General features: G+C 52.6%; 1 protein-coding gene across 3 annotated transcripts in view; it reads right to left on the bottom strand.

Annotated features, from left to right (window-relative positions):
• The window catches only part of LOC142921735 (uncharacterized), a 35503-nt gene extending 25233 nt beyond the window's left edge, over positions 1-10270 (bottom strand). For 2 of the 3 annotated variants that reach the window (XR_012939632.1, XM_076063053.1), the window contains exons 1-4: positions 10123-10270; positions 9222-9342; positions 8505-8695; positions 1-311 (exon numbers count right to left, since the gene is read on the bottom strand). The exon at positions 1-311 is cut by the window's left edge and continues 177 nt beyond it. Coding sequence is in view for 1 of the 3 variants with exons in the window: in XM_076063053.1 (XP_075919168.1) it covers positions 1-311; positions 8505-8695; positions 9222-9342; positions 10123-10204 (705 nt within the window). In the remaining 2 variants the exon portion in view is untranslated. The remainder of the gene's footprint in view (positions 312-8504; positions 8696-9221; positions 9343-10122) is intronic. The other variant, XR_012939633.1, reaches the window with a different exon arrangement.
• Positions 10271-20480: the final 10210 nt, after the last annotated feature.

The raw sequence follows: 20480 nt of genomic DNA, 5'->3' as shown, positions 1-20480 counted from the left end.
GTGGTGGGTGTTGACACGGTCCACACCATCATCGTCGTCATCGTCATCATCATCGCCGTGGTGATGGTCATCGTCGTCATCACCGTGGTGGGTGTTGACACGGTCCGCATCATCAGCGACGTCATCGTCATCATCGTCATCATCATCGTCATCATCGTAGTCGTCAGCGTAGTCGTCATCATAGTCGTCATCATCGTCTTCGGTGTCCTCATCCTCAACACGGCACTCCTCCTCCTCGTCACCACCAGCCTCCTCCTGCACCGTCAGTCTCTTGTGGAGCGTCACGGTGACCGTAGGAGCGCTGAGCACAGCTGAGAGACACACAGAGACACACAGAGATACAAAGAGAGACACTCAGAGACACACAGAGACACTCACACAGAGACACTCAGAGACACACAGAGACACACAGAGAGACACTCACACAGAGACACTCACACAGAGACAGACAGAGAGACACTCACACAGAGACACTCAGAGACACACACTCACAGAGACACTCACACAGAGACACACACACACAGAGACACACACGCACACAGACACACACACACAGAGACACACAGAGACACACAGAGACACACACACACAGAAACATACGCAAAGAGACACTCACACACAGAGACACTCATAGACACACAGAGACACACACACACACACAGACACTCACACAGAGACACTCACACAGAGACACACACACACAGAGACACACACAAAGAGATACTCACACAGAGACACACACACACAGAGAGACACACAAAGAGACACTCACACATAGAGACACACACAGACACACAGAGACACACACAGACACGCACACACAGAGACTCTCCCACAGAGACAATACACAGAGACACTCACACACAGAGACACTCATAGACACACAGAGACACACACACACACACAGACACTCACACAGAGACACTCACACAGAGACACACACACACAGAGACACACACAAAGAGACACTCACACAGAGACACACACACACAGAGAGACACACAAAGAGACACTCACACATAGAGACACACACAGACACACAGAGACACACACAGACACGCACACACAGAGACTCTCCCACAGAGACAATACACAGAGACATTCACACACAGAGACACTCACAGAGACACTCACACAGAGACACTCAGAGACACACACACAGAGACACACACACAGAGACACACAGAGACACACACAGAGACACACACACACAGAGACACACAGAGACACACACACACAGAAACACACGCAAAGAGACACTCACACACAGAGACACTCACAGACACACAGAGACACACACACAGAGACACACACAGACACGCAAACACAGAGACTCTCCCACAGAGACAATACACAGAGACATTCACACACAGAGACACTCACAGAGACACTCACACAGAGACACTCAGAGACACACACACACAGAGACACACACACAGAGACACACAGAGACACACACACACACAGACACACACACAGAGACATACACACAGAGACACACACAGAGACACACACAGAGACACACACACAGACACACACGGAGGCACACACACAGAGACACACACACAGAGACACACACACACAGAGACACACACACAGAGACACACACAGACACACACACACACAGACACACAGTGACACACACACACAGAGATACACACAAAGAGACACTCACACACAGAGACACTCACAGACACACAGAGACACACACACACACACACAGAGACACTCACACAGAGACACTCACACATAGACACACACAGAGACACACACAAAGAGACACTCACACATAGAGACACTCACACAGAGACACACACACAGACACACAAAGAGACACTCACACATAGAGACACACACGGACACACAGAGACACACACAGACACGCACAGAGACTCTCCCACAGAGACAATACACAGAGACATTCACACACAGAGACACTCACACAGAGACACTCACACAGAGACACACACACACAGAGACACACACAAAGAGACACTCACACATAGAGACACTCACACAGAGACACACACACACAGAGAGACACACAAAGAGACAATCACACATAGAGACACACACAGACACACAGAGACACACACAGACACGCACACACAGAGACTCTCCCACAGAGACAATACACAGAGACATTCACACACAGAGACACTCACAGAGACACTCACACAGAGACACTCAGGGACACACACACACAGAGACACACACACAGAGACACACAGAGATACACACACACACAGAGACACACACACAGAGACACACACACAGAGACACACAGAGACACACACACACAGAAACACACGCAAAGAGACACTCACACACAGAGACACTCACAGACACACAGAGACACACACACACACAGAGACACTCACACAGAGACACTCACACAGAGACACACACAAACAGAGACACACACAAAGAGACACTCACACAGAGACACACACACACAGAGAGACACACAAAGAGACACTCACACATAGAGACACACACAGACACACACAGACACACACAGACACGCACACACAGAGACTCTCCCACAGAGACAATACACAGAGACATTCACACACAGAGACACTCACAGAGACACTCACACAGAGACACTCAGAGACACACACACACAGAGACACACACACAGAGACACACAGAGACACACACAGAGACACACACACAGAGACACACAGAGACACACACACACAGAAACACACGCAAAGAGACACTCACACACAGAGACACTCACAGACACACAGAGACACACACACACAGAGACACACAGAGACACACACACACAGAAACACACGCAAAGAGACACTCACACACAGAGACACTCACAGACACACAGAGACACACACACAGAGACACACACAGACACGCAAACACAGAGACTCTCCCACAGAGACAATACACGGAGACATTCACACACAGAGACACTCACAGAGACACTCACACAGAGACACTCAGAGACACACACACACAGAGACACACACACAGAGACACACAGAGACACACACACACACAGACACACACACAGAGACATACACACAGAGACACACACAGAGACACACACAGAGACACACACACAGACACACACGGAGGCACACACACAGAGACACACACACAGAGACACACACACAGAGACACACACACAGAGACACACACAGACACACACACACACAGACACACAGTGACACACACACACAGAGACACACACAAAGAGACACTCACACACAGAGACACTCACAGACACACAGAGACACACACACACACAGAGACACTCACACAGAGACACTCACACAGAGACACACACAGAGACACACACAAAGAGACACTCACACATAGAGACACTCACACAGAGACACACACACAGACACACAAAGAGACACTCACACATAGAGACACACACGGACACACAGAGACACACACAGACACGCACAGAGACTCTCCCACAGAGACAATACACAGAGACATTCACACACAGAGACACTCACACAGAGACACTCACACAGAGACACACACACACAGAGACACACACAAAGAGACACTCACACATAGAGACACTCACACAGAGACACACACACACACAGAGACACACAAAGAGACAATCACACATAGAGACACACACAGACACACAGAGACACACACAGACACGCACACACAGAGACTCTCCCACAGAGACAATACACAGAGACATTCACACACAGAGACACTCACAGAGACACTCACACAGAGACACTCAGAGACACACACACAGAGACACATAGAGATACACACACACACAGAGACACACACACAGAGACACACACACAGAGACACACAGAGACACACACACACAGAAACACACGCAAAGAGACACTCACACACAGAGACACTCACAGACACACAGAGACACACACACACACAGAGACACTCACACAGAGACACTTACACAGAGACACACACACACAGAGACACACACAAAGAGACACTCACACAGTGACACACACACACAGAGAGACACACAAAGAGACACTCACACATAGAGACACACACAGACACACAGAGACACACACAGACACGCACACACAGAGACTCTCCCACAGAGACAATACACAGAGACATTCACACACAGAGACACTCACAGAGACACTCACAGAGACACTCACACAGAGACACTCAGAGACACACACACACAGAGACACACACACAGAGACACACAGAGACACACACAGAGACACACACACACAGAGACACACAGAGACACACACACACAGAAACACACGCAAAGAGACACTCACACACAGAGACACTCACAGACACACAGAGACACACACACAGAGACACACACAGACACGCAAACACAGAGACTCTCCCACAGAGACAATACACAGAGACATTCACACACAGAGACACTCACAGAGACACTCACACAGAGACACTCAGAGACACACACACACAGAGACACACACACAGAGACACACAGAGACACACACACACACAGACACACACACAGAGACATACACACAGAGACACACACAGAGACACACACAGAGACACACACACAGACACACACGGAGGCACACACACAGAGACACACACACAGAGACACACACACAGAGACACACACACAGAGACACACACAGACACACACACACACAGACACACAGTGACACACACACACAGAGACACACACAAAGAGACACTCACACACAGAGACACTCACAGACACACAGAGACACACACACACACACACAGAGACACTCACACAGAGACACTCACACAGAGACACACACAGAGACACACACAAAGAGACACTCACACATAGAGACACTCACACAGAGACACACACACAGACACACAAAGAGACACTCACACATAGAGACACACACGGACACACAGAGACACACACAGACACGCACACACAGAGACTCTCCCACAGAGACAATACACAGAGACATTCACACACAGAGACACTCACACAGAGACACTCACACAGAGACACACACACACACAGAGACACACACAAAGAGACACTCACACATAGAGACACTCACACAGAGACACACACACACAGAGAGACACACAAAGAGACAATCACACATAGAGACACACACAGACACACAGAGACACACACAGACACGCACACACAGAGACTCTCCCACAGAGACAATACACAGAGACATTCACACACAGAGACACTCACAGAGACACTCACACAGAGACACTCAGAGACACACACACACAGAGACACACACACAGAGACACACAGAGATACACACACACACAGAGACACACACACAGAGACACACACACAGAGACACACAGAGACACACACACACAGAAACACACGCAAAGAGACACTCACACACAGAGACACTCACAGACACACAGAGACACACACACACACAGAGACACTCACACAGAGACACTCACACAGAGACACACACACACAGAGACACACACAAAGAGACACTCACACAGTGACACACACACACAGAGAGACACACAAAGAGACACTCACACATAGAGACACACACAGACACACAGAGACACACACAGACACGCACACACAGAGACTCTCCCACAGAGACAATACACAGAGACATTCACACACAGAGACACTCACAGAGACACTCACAGAGACACTCACACAGAGACACTCAGAGACACACACACACAGAGACACACACACAGAGACACACAGAGACACACACAGAGACACACACACACAGAGACACACAGAGACACACACACACAGAAACACACGCAAAGAGACACTCACACACAGAGACACTCACAGACACACAGAGACACACACACAGAGACACACACAGACACGCAAACACAGAGACTCTCCCACAGAGACAATACACAGAGACATTCACACACAGAGACACTCACAGAGACACTCACACAGAGACACTCAGAGACACACACACACAGAGACACACACACAGAGACACACAGAGACACACACACACAGACACACACACAGAGACATACACACAGAGACACACACAGAGACACACACAGAGACACACACACAGACACACACGGAGGCACACACACAGAGACACACACACAGAGACACACACACAGAGACACACACACAGAGACACACACAGACACACACACACACAGACACACAGTGACACACACACACAGAGACACACACAAAGAGACACTCACACACAGAGACACTCACAGACACACAGAGACACACACACACACACACAGAGACACTCACACAGAGACACTCACACAGAGACACTCACACAGAGACACACACAGAGACACACACAAAGAGACACTCACACATAGAGACACACACACAGACACACAAAGAGACACTCACACATAGAGACACACACGGACACACAGAGACACACAGACACGCACAGAGACTCTCCCACAGAGACAATACACAGAGACATTCACACACAGAGACACTCACACAGAGACACTCACACAGAGACACACACACACAGAGACACACACAAAGAGACACTCACACATAGAGACACTCACACAGAGACACACACACACACAGAGAGACACACAAAGAGACAATCACACATAGAGACACACACAGACACACAGAGACACACACAGACACGCACACACAGAGACTCTCCCACAGAGACAATACACAGAGACATTCACACACAGAGACACTCACAGAGACACTCACACAGAGACACTCAGAGACACACACACACAGAGACACACACACAGAGACACACAGAGATACACACACACACAGAGACACACACACAGAGACACACACACAGAGACACACAGAGACACACACACAGAAACACACGCAAAGAGACACTCACACACAGAGACACTCACAGACACACAGAGACACACACAGACACACAGACACGCACACACAGAGACTCTCCCACAGAGACAATACACAGAGACATTCACACACAGAGACACTCACAGAGACACTCACACAGAGACACTCAGAGACACACACAAAGAGACACACACACAGAGACACACAGAGACACACACACACACAGAGACACACACACAGAGACATACACACAGAGACACACACAGAGACACACACAGAGACACACACACAGACACACACGGAGGCACACACACAGAGACACACACACAGAGACACACACAGAGACACACACACAGAGACACACACAGAGACACACACACACACAGACACACAGTGACACACACACACAGAGACACACACAAAGAGACACTCACACACAGAGACACTCACACAGAGACACTCACACAGAGACACACACACACACAGAGACACACACAAAGAGACACTCACACATAGAGACACTCACACAGAGACACACACACAGACACACAAAGAGACAATCACACATAGAGACACACACGGACACACAGAGACACACACAGACACGCACAGAGACTCTCCCACAGAGACAATACACAGAGACATTCACACACAGAGACACTCACAAAGAGACACACACAGAGACACTCACACAGAGACATTCACACACAGAGACACACTCACACAGAGACACTCACACACAGACACATACACACAGACACAGACACACACAAAGACACAGACACACACAAAGAGACAATCACACACAGAGACATAGACACACACACAGAGACACAGAGACACTCACATACAGACACTCTACACACAGACATACACACACACAGAGACAGAGACACACAGACACACACACAGACACACACACACAGAGACACACAGTGACACACACACACAGCGACACACACAAAGAGACACTCACACACAGAGACACTCACAGACACACAGAGACACACACACAGAGACACTCACACAGAGACACTCACACAGAGACACACACACACAGAGACACACACAAAGAGACACTCACACATAGAGACACTCACACAGAGACACACACACAGACACACAAAGAGACACTCACACATAGAGACACACACAGAGACACACACAGACACGCACAGAGACTCTCCCACAGAGACAACACACAGAGACATTCACACACAGAGACACTCACACAGAGACACACACAGAGACACTCACACAGAGACACTCACACACAGACACATACACACAGACACAGACACACACAAAGACACAGACACACACAAAGAGACACTCACACACAGAGACACTCACACAGAGACACTGACACACAGAGACACACACAGACACACATACACACAGGCAGCCACACACAGAGACATAGACACACACACAGAGACACAGAGACACTCACATACAGACACTCTACACACAGACATACACACACACAGAGACAGAGACACACAGACACACACACAGACACACACACACACAGACACACACACACAGACACACACACACACATACACACAGACAGACACACAGAGACACTCAAACAGAGAGACTCATACACACAGACACACACACACAGAGACACACACACAGACACACATACATACACACAGAGACACACAGACACGCACACAGAGACACACACATAGACAAAGCCACTGACTTGTCTCCAAGGGTAAGACCTCAACCACGACCCAGGGCAAGGAGATTGGTGAGGCCCCCGGTGATGACGATGAAACGGTGGCTCTGACGCGCAGCTGATAGCGGTCACCGGGATGCCGCAGAGCTGAGGAGACATCGCACCGAGTCTCTGTTGTTGCAGCGCAGACGGTCCGCCAGTGGGCTCGTCCATAGCTGCACAGACAGAGACACGGGGAGGAGGTGGTGAGGAGTGGGTGGGTGAGTGGGTGGGTGGGTGAGTGAGTGGGTGAGTGAATGAGCAAGCGGGTGAGTGGGCGAGTGAGAGAGTGGGTGAGTGAGTCAGTGAGTGAGTGGGTGGGTGAGTGAGTGAGTGAGAGAGTGGGTGGGTGAGTAAGTGGGTGAGTGAGTGAGTGGTGGAGTGAGTGGATGGGTGAGTGAGTGGGTGGGTGAGTGAGTGAGTGGCTGAGTGAGTGGGTGAGTGAGACAGTGGGTGGGTGAGTAAGTGGGTGAGTGAGTGCGTTAGTCAGTGAGTGAGTGGGTGGGTGAGTTGATGGGTGAGTGAGTGAGTGAGGAAGCGGGTGAGTGGGCGAGTGAGAGAGTGGGTGGGTGAGTAAGTGGGTGAATGAGTGCGTTAGTGAGTGAGTGGGTGGGTGAGTTGATGGGTGAGTGAGTGGGTGGGTGAGTGGGTGAGTGAGTGGGTGAGTGAGTGGCTGGGTGAGTGAGTGAGCGACCATCTCACAGTTTGCTCTCCACTCTGTAGGTGACGCTGCTGGTGGCGGGGTTCACGTCAGCTGGTTCCCAGCGGAGTTGTGTCAGCAGGTCTCGAGACTCCACGCGCACATTCAGTGGGGAAGCCGGGGCTGGGGAGATGGGCAAACGGCACTCAGTGTGCGCTAACCACTGCACCACCGCTCCCCACACTCACACACAGTGCGCTAACCACTGCACCACCGCTCCCCACACACTCACAGTGCGCTAACCACTGCACCACCGCTCCCCACACACTCACACACACAGTGCGCTAACCACTGCACCACCGCTCCCCACACACTCACAGTGCGCTAACCACTGCACCACCGCTCCCCACACTCACACACAGTGCGTTAACCACTGCACCACCGCTCCCCACACAAACACAGTGCGCTAACCACTGCACCACCGCTCCCCACACACACACACACAGTGCGCTAACCACTGCACCACCGCTCCCCACACTCACACACAGTGCGCTAACCACTGCACCACCGCTCCCCACACACACACACAAAGAGCGCTAACCACTGCACCACCGCTCCCCACACTCACAGTGCGCTAACCACTGCACCACCGCTCCCCACACACACAGTGCGCTAACCACTGCACCACCGCTCCCCACACTCACACAGTGCGCTAACCACTGCACTACCGCTCCCCACACTCACACACACAGTGCGCTAACCACTGCACCACCGCTCCCCACACACTCACTCACACAGTGCGCTAACCACTGCACCACCGCTCCCCACACTCACTCACACAGTGCGCTAACCACTGCACCACCGCTCCCCACACACTCACTCACACAGTGCGCTAACCACTGCACCACCGCTCCCCACGTCCACCACAACCTGGCACCCGATGTATCGACCGGCTCGGCTCACCGTGGCTGCTGCACCACGTGACGAGGTGGAGGAGCAGGAGGAAGAGTAGGCCAAGTCTAGAGACGAGTTGACGCATCGCCATGGAGCGATCTTTAGTCACGTGGAGAGAAATTCGATTCCCGGTTCGATTAACTATACTCGCATCGATTCTTAATGGGATAACATTAGGAATCGATTATTGTAGAGTAACGGATGTAGAGTCGATTTCATTTGGGATAACATGGGAATCGATATACGGTTGATTAAGCTAATTAAATCGATTTCCGTTCGGATAACATGAGAATTAAGCGGTCGAAAATGAATCTTAATGAATCGATTCCTACTTTGATTACATGAGAATTGAACATGATCGACTATCGTGTGTGGGTGTGATGCCCACCTGTGTGTGTACCTGTGTGTGTGTACCTGTGTGTGTGTACCTGTGTGTGTGTACCTGTGTGTGTGCACCTGTGTGTGTGTACCTGTGTGTGTGTACCTGTGTGTGTGTACCTGTGTGATGCCCACCTGTGTGTGTACCTGTGTGTGTGTACCTGTGTGTGTGTGTGCACCTGTGTGTGTACCTGTGTGTGTGTACCTGTGTGTGTGCCTGTGTGTGTGTATCTGTGTGTGTGTACCTGTGTGTGTACCTGTGTGTGTGTACCTGTGTGTGTGTACCTGTGTGTGTGTGTACCTGTGTGTGTGCCTGTGTGTGTACCTGTGTGTGTACCTGTGTATGTGTGTACCTGTGTGTGTGTACCTGTGTGTGTGTGTACCTGTGTGTGTGTGTACCTATGTGTGTGTACCTGTGTGTGTGTGCCTGTGTGTGTGTACCTGTGTGTGTACCTGTGTGTGTCTACCTGTGTGTGTGTGTACCTGTGTGTGTGTGTGCTTGTGTGTGTGTACCTGTGTGTGTACCTGTGTGTGTCTACCTGTGTGTGTGCCTGTGTGTGTGTACCTGTGTGTGTACCTGTGTGTGTGTACCTGTGTGTGTACCTGTGTGTGTGTACCTGTGTGTGTACCTGTGTGTGTGTACCTGTGTGTGTACCTGTGTGTGTGTACCTGTGTGTGTGCACCTGTATGTGTGTACCTGTGTGTGTACCTGTGTGTGTGTGTACCTGTGTGTGTGTGTACCTGTGTGTGTGCACCTGTGTGTGTGTACCTGTGTGTGTGTACCTGTGTGTACCTGTGTGTGTGTACCTGTGTGTGTGTACCTGTGTGTGTACCTTTGTGTGTGTGTGTAGCTGTGTGTGTGTACCTGTGTGTGTGTACCTGTGTGTGTGTGTGTACCTGTGTGTGTACCTGTGTGTGTACCTAGGTGTGTACCTGTGTGTGTGTGTACCTGTGTGTGTACCTGTGTGTGTGTGTACCTGTGTGTGTACCTTGGTGTGTACCTGTGTATGTACCTGTGTGTGTGTACCTGTGTGTGTGTGTACCTGTGTGTGTACCTGTGTGTGTACCTGTGTGTGTGTACCTGTGTATGCACCTGTGTGTGTGTACCTGTGTGTGTGTACCTGTGTGTGTACCTGTGTGTGTACCTGTGTTTGTGTGTACCTGTGTGTGTACCTGCGTGTGTACCTGTTTGTGTGTGTACCTGTGTGTGTACCTGTATGTGTGTGTGTACCTGTGTGTGTACCTGCGTGTGTAACTATGTGTGTGTGTACCTGTGTGTGTACCTGTGTGTGTACCTGTGTGTGTGTACCTGTGTGTGTACCTGTGTGTACCTGTGTGTGTGTGTACCTGTGTGTGTACCTGTGTGTGTGTACCTGTGTGTGTACCTGTGTGTGTACATGTGTGTGTATGTACCTGTGTGTGTACCTGTGTGTGCATACCTGTGTGTGTACCTGTGTGTGTGTGTGTACCTGTGTGTTTACCTGTGTGTGTGTGCACCTGTGTGTATGTACCTGTGTGTGTGTGTGTACCCCCTACCTCCTCGCGGTGCCGGACGGGCAACTCTGTCGTGGACAGTGCTGTGGGGGGAGGGCCAATTCCGATTGGTTCCTCCCCTCATGGCGTCTGTGACCACCACAGGGGCTAAACGGGGGCTCTGGACGGGTGCGAGGGGCTGGAGTCCGAGCCTTGCCTGCCGGAGGAGCTCACCGATGGGACTTTGGCCAGATTTTTCTGGGATTTGTGAGCTCACACAATCCAGCCTGTTTAAACCCAAATTGGATCGTAGGCAGGCCAGCCTAAATGTTTCTAACCGGCGAATATGTTCCATTAGGGGGGTCCACTTTTCGCAAGCGTAGAGAAGGGAGGGAATGACTGTGGCCGAGAAGACCTGAAGATTCGTGCGGAGTGACAGACCAGGTAGCTTCCACACAGCGTTACGCAACCGATGAATAGATGATGCCGCTCGACTGATTCAGAGTGAGACCTTTGCTGTCCAACCGGAGCCGGTCATGAGCACACTGCCCAGGTATGGGAAACTCTTCACTCTCTCCACAACTCAATCACCAATTGGGAGTTGTGGGGGTAGAGTGTCCAATGTTACAAAATACCCAGGCAGGTCCTTAGTGTTGGTGGGGCTGATGGTAAGGCCCCACCTCTTAGTGGCAAGCTCCAGGTTTAGCAGCAGCGCCTCCAACTCCTCCTCTGAGTGAGCAGCGATTACCAGATCATCGGCATACGCAACGTGGTTGAGCGATAGGGAGCCATCCCTTGACCGCACCTGGGCATCGATCAGCCTCCCATTGTATCCGTGTAGTGGGTTTCGGAGACACTTTGCATAGGTAACTCCTTTATTACAACGCAACACTCCAACAGTCCTCCTGATACACTGCTACAGCCTAGGCACACGGCCTGCCCCTAGCGTGCCGTGACACTGCCTACGCTCTGGGCTCCTCCGCTGTGACCACCCTAGGGGAGGCTACCCTGACCCCACCCAGCCAAGGTGCGGGTCCACACTCTGGCTTCCTCGGACCTCGCCCTTACAAGGGCGTGGGGCCGGGAGTCCCAGAGTCACACCACCACTGGCCCAGAGTCCCACCACCGGCCCAGAGTCCCACCACAGGCCCAGAGTCCCACCACTGGCCCAGAGTCCCACCACAGGCCCAGAGTCCCACCACTGACCCAGAGTCCCACCACAGGCCCAGAGTCCCACCACCGGCCCAGAGTCTCACCACCACTGGCCCAGAGTCCCACCACTGGCCCAGAGTCCCACCACCGGCCCAGAGTCCCACCACTGACCCAGAGTCCCACCACTGACCCAGAGTCCCACCACTGGCCCAGAGTCCCACCACTGGCCCAGAGTCCCACCACCGGCCCGCACGGCGTCCCGGCCCTTACAAGTGTTGAGGCGTAAATGACGACTCGGAGGCAGATCTTCATGTAGGGGCTTGCGCCAGTTGTTTTACTGCACGCTCACTGCCTACACTCCACACCCCAGGGGAAGGGTACTGGGGAGGTCCCTAGCACACCCACAGGCTACCCTAGCCTGGTGCCAATCTCCCCCTACCCTGGGTCCCATCGCTCCCCCAGGGGTAGGGTACTGGGGAGGTCCCTAGCACACCCACAGACTACCCTAGCCCGGTGCCAATCTCCCCCTACCCTGGGTCCCATCGCTCCCCCAGGGGTAGGGTACTGGGATAGGTCCCTAGCACACCCACAGGCTACCCTAGCCCGGTGCCAATCTCCCCCTACCCTGGGTCCCATCGCTCCCCCAAAGTAAGGGTACTGGGGAGGTCCCTAGCACACCCACAGGCTCCGCTAGCCCGGTGCTAATCTCCCCCAACCCTGGGTCACAACTCCCAACTTCACACGTTCCTGGCTCCCCGCGACGACCTCGAACACGTCAAGGGGTCCCGACCTAAATACCCCAGGGGGACATGATGTCACCGTCCCGGCCCCCTATCCGTGACGTCACCACACGTGACGTCATCTTACCGGAGGGTTGAGCGCGACGTGACGTCACCAACTACCGCCCTACACAAGGACGGCGGGGCGAGGGGGTCCAGGGCCCTACTCGGCTGCTGCCGCCGCCGCCCTTCGTTTTTCGGCTGCGGCTGGCTCCAGATCAGCCGGGGAGGTCCCCTCTGGTGCCTCCTGCCCATCGAGGGGTGGGGCTGTCTGGGGTCCTAGAGCCGAGGGGTGGGGCTGTCTGGGGTCCTGAGCCCCCAGCAGCCCCTCCCCTCTAGGGCTGCCGCTGCAGCCCCTCCCCTGACGGTACGAGGCACCGCCGTTCCATCTATGGCGCTACATCTGTACCAGATGGAAATTCCTCTGGTCTGGTACGGCCATCGAAGGCTTCACGAACTACGCGGTCGAAATAGATGTTAAATAATGTGGGAGCCAGAGGACATCGCTATCGCACCCCAAGGTGTACAGGGAATGGCTCTGACTCCCGGCCACGTAGTTTTACCCGGGCCTGCTCACCATCATGAAGGTCCTTAATGATAGTGAGCAGAGGGTCAGGGACTGCAAAAGCATGAAGAACAACCCAGAGCCCAGGCCTACTGATGGTATCATAGGCCTTGACCAGGTCAATAAAGCAGAGATGTAGGTCTTGCTGGAATTCCCTACACCTGTGCTGTAGCAGACGGACAGAAAATATGGCATCTGTGCAGGACCGCCCTTTCCTGAAACCACATTGGGGCTCTGCAAGCCTCTCCTCAGCGTGCCTGGCAAGGCGATGTTGAATAGACACAGACAGACAGACACACACAGACACACAGACAGCCACACACAGACAACAACAACCGCCATTCGCCACTAAGTGGCAGTGACGTCACCACGACGCTTGTGCCAGACACACACAGACACACACAGACACACACAGACACACAGACACAACAACAACCGCCATTCACCACTAAGTGGTGGTGACGTCACCACGACACTTGTGCCAGGACATGTGCACCTTGAGGCCACGTGGAGTGTCGAACGCCCGCTGGCAGGTCACGGGGCAGACCCAGGTGCCACGGGTCGACTGAGATGACTGGCTGATGCACCACCTGTGCCCCCTACTGTGCCAACCTGCTGGGCTTTAGCCACCCGGCACTCCGCTCGTTGTTGTGAGCGTCGCTCCTCCGCCCTCCGTTGTTGTTGGAGGGCGACTGCCTCCAACTGCCCAGTAGTGTCCTTCACGAGCCTCCTCCACAGAGGCCGATCTTGACACCGCTGGTACCAGTCATCGGCAAGTCCACTCAGCTCCACGTCCTTCTGTACCACATCACTCCATCTCTTCTCCAGTCCATGCCGCGCCCGTTCAGCCCCCTCGATCCGGCCGAAAAAAAGCTGTTTCGGCATGCGGTGGCTGGGCATGCGGGCTACATGACTCAGCCAGCCCAGCATACAGACACACACACAGACAGACACACACACATACACAGATAAGTGATTAAGACCAAAACCTCCTCCTCACTAACCTCATCCAACAACACTGCTCAGCATCCCACTCTGTCTGTGTCTCTCTGTCTGTCTCTCTGTCAGTCTCTCTGTCTGTTTCTCTGTCTGTATCTGTCTCTCTGTCTGTATCTGTCTCACTGTGTCTCTCTGTTTCCCCGTGTCTCTGCTTCCCCATGTCTACCCGTATCTCCCCGTTATCTCCCCGCGTCTCACCGAATCTCCTCGTGTGTCCCCAATCCCGTAGCCACCACCGCCACCACCACCACCGCCGCCACCACCACCACCGCCGCCACCACCACCACCGCCGCCACCACTGCCACCACCGCCACCACCACCACCAATGCCACCACCACCACCACCGCCACCACCACCACCACCACCCCATCCACCTCCCGCTCCTCCCCACCCTCGTCCGCGGTGTCTACGGGAGACGAGGCGATGCTCCCCGCCAGCGGCAGCACTATCTACCCCATCAGCTTGACGGTGGCCATGACGGTGCTGACGGTGCTGGTGCTGCTCCCCTTGCTGATGTGCAACGTGCGGGTCAGTCGGAACGCCGGCGAGCGTCCCGGTGAGCGGCGGTGGCGTTGCGGTGGCTACGTAGATGTGGACTGCCTCGCTTGGTACACGGGAGGGCGTGGGTTGGATCCAGACCCTGACGACGCCTGCTGCTGCTGCTGCTGTATATTTAGAGTTTGCGGTGTCTCTCATAATCATCATCAGCATCACAATGGCTGAGATGTGGACTGCCTCGCTTGGTCCACAGGAGGGTGTGGGCTACTTCCCTGCCCCTGACACCTGTGTATTTGGAGTTTGCGGTGTCTCCCTCATCATCATCGTCGTCATCACGGTGGCTATGAGATGTTAACTACCTCGCCTGGATTATCTACATCATTAGACCTCCTTTGCCAGTACCAAAAAGGGGAAAAACCGTATTATTATTACCTCGCCTGGTACGCAGGAGGTCGTGGGTCCTATCCCGACCCTGACACTTCCTGCGTCTCTACGCGTTCAGAGCCATTTGGCTGCTGCTCTATATTTGCCACCCGACAACAATGATGATGATGACGATGACGACGATGATAATGATGATGATGATGACGATGATGACGATGACGACGATGATGACGATAACGATGATGACGATGATGATAACGATGATGACGATGACGACGATGATAATGACAATGATGACGATAATGATGACGATGATGACGATAAGCCACTGAGTTGAGCTGTCACTTGTGGTAGCCGGTGTAGCTTCTACTAAACAAGTGACGTAGTAGCACAGCGGGGGGCTTACCTGGTAAGATACACAAAATATTTGTGTCTATATATTTATTTTTATTGATTTGTTAACCTTTGCTATACCTGGCATGTGCCGACGGCGCGTGTCGTGTTCGCGTGTCGTGTTTGCGTGACGTGTCTGCGTGTCGTGTGTGCGTGACGTGTTAGCGTGACGTGTTAGCGTGTCGTGTCTGCGTGACGTGTTAGCGTGACGTGTTAGCGTGTCGTGTCTGCGTGACGTGTTAGTGTGACGTGTCTGCGTGTCGTGTTTGCGTGACGTGTTAGCGTGTCGTGTCTGCGTGTCGTGTTTGCATGTCGTGTTTGCTGTTGTAACGTTCTGACCCCCGTACCCCCGACCGTACATTTCTGGATTCCTCCTCCTCCTGCTGCTACATGAACACAATATTCCCATTGTGTCCAAAGTCGAATTTGTTTTTGTGTTAAGTGGCGTCAATATATAAACGTTGTGTCGTAAAACCCGCCACCACCTGACGCAGCCAATTAGTCAGGTTTAGTGTCACGTAAACAAAACGTGCCAATTAGTTACTAGTTTATAGTGTACTGTACAGTGTAGTGTATAGTGTAGTGGACAGTGCAGTGTACTGTCCAGTGTTGTGTGTAGTGTAGTGTACAGTGTAGTATACTTGTTCAGTACTAACCGGTAGTGTGTTGGAGAGTAAACCCACAACGACGTTCACAATTCAAGTACCTGTTGACACCTCACCGCTAATTACAACAACCACAACCGGCATCATCATCATCATCGGGCCAGATGATGATGATGATACTGCTGCTGGCTGTTGTTTCAAGTTCCGTGCCTTGTGAGTGTTTTCTCCCCACCCTTCGTGATCTTCTCGTTCCCCGGCAAACGAGCGAGGGCGGAACACCCCAGGCCTGGTCCCCAAGCCTGATATTGTCTCTCCCGAGTGCAGGTACCCACCGCCGCCGCCACTGCCGTCACCACCGCCGCCACTGCCACCGCTGCCACCGCCGCCGCCGCCACCACCGCCGCGGTGGAGCAGAAATCGGAACTTTAGGACCTCGTCCCCGCCCCCGGTTGACACCGCTGGATGAAAGCCGCTCCCCAAGTCGTCGCCACACCAATCACACCGCGCGGTGGCTAGATGTCGACCACCTCGCCTAGCACGCGGGAGGTCGTGGGTTCCATCCCGACCACTGACGATGCCTGCCGCCGCTGGATATTTCTGAGTTTGTCCCATAGACTCACCACACAGAGACCCATAGACTCATCACACAGAGACCCATAGCCTCACCACACAGAGACCCATAGACTCATCACACAGAGACCCACAGACTCACCACACAGAGACCCACAGACTCATCACACAGAGACCCATAGACTCATCACACAGAGACCCATAGACTCATCACACAGAGACCCACAGACTCACCACACAGAGACCCACAGACTCATCACACAGAGACCCATAGACTCATCACACAGAGACCCATAGACTCATCACACAGAGACCCACAGACTCACCACACAGAGACCCATAGACTCACCACACAGAGACCCATAGACTCACCACAGAGAGACCCATAGACTCACCACACAGAGACCCATAGACTCATCACACAGAGACCCATAGACTCACCACACAGAGACCCATAGACTCACCACACAGAGACCCATAGACTCACCACACAGAGACCCATAGACTCACCACACAGAGACCCATAGACTCACCACACAGAGACCCACAGACTCATCACACAGAGACCCACAGACTCACCACACAGAGACCCACAGACTCACCACACAGAGACCCACAGACTCATCACACAGAGACCCATAGACTCATCACACAGAGACCCACAGACTCACCACACAGAGACCCATAGACTCATCACACAGAGACCCATAGACTCACCACACATAGACACCCACAGACTCATCACACAGAGACCCATAGACTCACCACACAGAGACCCACAGACTCACCAGACTCGCACAACTTTATCGATGGCCCGGTGGGTGGTGGTGGTGGTGAGGCTGTGCGTGCGTTGTTGGGGCGCGTCCACGATGTATCTTCCAGAACGATCCCGAGAGAGTCGACAGAGAATCGTCGTCCGTTCGACTCGCCCCCACCCAGGGGAGGTGGGGGTGGGGGCGTTTAGCGCGTCACGGTTCTGTTTGACGTCGCCACGTGCCCCGGCGTTGGTTGTGGGTCACGTGGTCTGTCGTAGCCTCGTCCCCTCTCTCCCTGCCTGCCTGCCCCCAGACTGAAGGGGGCCTGGCAGCTGTTTTGTTGTTTGCTGGAGACATCGCGGTGGTGACGGTGGTGGTGACGATAATAAAGGTGGCGAGTTCACTTACCTGGGCTGGAACTCCTCCTCCTCCTCTTTACAGGTGGACGCGTGATGTTGTGCACGGGACTTGAACTAAAAACGAAACTTTTATTTTTTACCAGGTAAGGCCCTCGTTGAGATGCGGCGTAGCTCTCTTGCAGGAAGGCCCTGACCTGGCCGTTACAAATGATAGCTCTAGCAATTCGGTTTATTATCATCATCGTCGTCATCATCACGTGGACCTTTAGAGCGGTTGACAAATACTCAAACTATTTGAGATTTGTTAAAACTTACATTTTGTGTGAGCCACGTGGAGGTATCCACACTGTAGCGCAGAAATCTAAGGCCACAAAAGCAATCGTTTACTTTGAGGCTAAAGCAATCTATTAGTTAATGATTCCTTAACGCACTGCGTTTTATTTGTTTGCCTTTACGAGTGTGCAAGGACTGTAAGTAATATTTATTTAACGATGAGTGAATGTATTTAATAAACACATTTTTTCCAAAAAATAGATGTTTGCAAAATACATTCATTTATTTAACACGCAAATTTATTATTAGATATCACTATCAATTTTTTTTTACTGCTTCATAATTTATTCAATAAAAATAGTTTATTGAATAAATAAATATATCTCTTTCCTTTCTTTGTTTTCCTTTCATTAGTTTCTTAAACGAGGATTCTTTATTCATCCTCAGTTTACATTCTCTCAAGGGGAGCTCTGTATAGAAGCGCAGCACCACAGTCAGGTAGAAATTGAAGGCAGCAGGAACAAAATGGCCACCTATGCAAAGGTCGCAGCTGCCAATCTGCCTGGAGTCACGAGGCCCCCCACTAGGGCCTCTGCTCCAAGGCCAACCCCCCCCGAGCGTGCAGCGACCCCTGCCTCTGCGCGAGAACGGCATCCGCTGCTACGCCTCGAGCTCCGTCACGATCGAGACGTACGTCAAGGCCCTGGCCACCATTGTCCCGCCAGCCACCATCACCCACACCTCGAAAGTCAGCGGGAAAGCCGTCTTCTTCCTGACGACGAAGAAGGTGGCCGATGCGGCCGTCGAGAAGGGGATGACCGTGGGGGGACTCCACGTCCAGCTGGAACCCATCGCTTCGGTGGCGGCGCGAATAGTCGTTTCGAACGTGCTGCCCTACATCCCCAACAAGGCCGTGTTGGAGCACGTGTCCAAACTGGGCACCATCGTGGTGCCAGCACGTGCCCTGGCACTGGGGTGCAGAAACCCTGCTCTCAATCACATTTTATCTTTCAAGAGGCAGGTGCATGTCCTGCTGACTCCCAGACAGCAGGAAGAGGGCTCGTTTGTCATTGTCAATGCAGGCATTGCCCATAGACTTTTTATGCCAAAGATTCCATCAGATGCAATCTTTGCAAAGAAGAGGGGCACTTCCGAAGGGATTGTCCTAAACTGACGACGGCGAG

This window comes from Petromyzon marinus, unplaced genomic scaffold (assembly GCF_048934315.1).
Source record: "Petromyzon marinus isolate PM22_M1 ecotype Great Lakes invasive population unplaced genomic scaffold, UKy_Petmar_22M1.pri1.0 PM_G_Scaffold_88, whole genome shotgun sequence".
NCBI lineage: Eukaryota > Metazoa > Chordata > Hyperoartia > Petromyzontiformes > Petromyzontidae > Petromyzon > Petromyzon marinus.
Note: the sequence above shows the minus strand (reverse complement) of the source record. Positions and strands in the feature narration are given on the sequence as shown.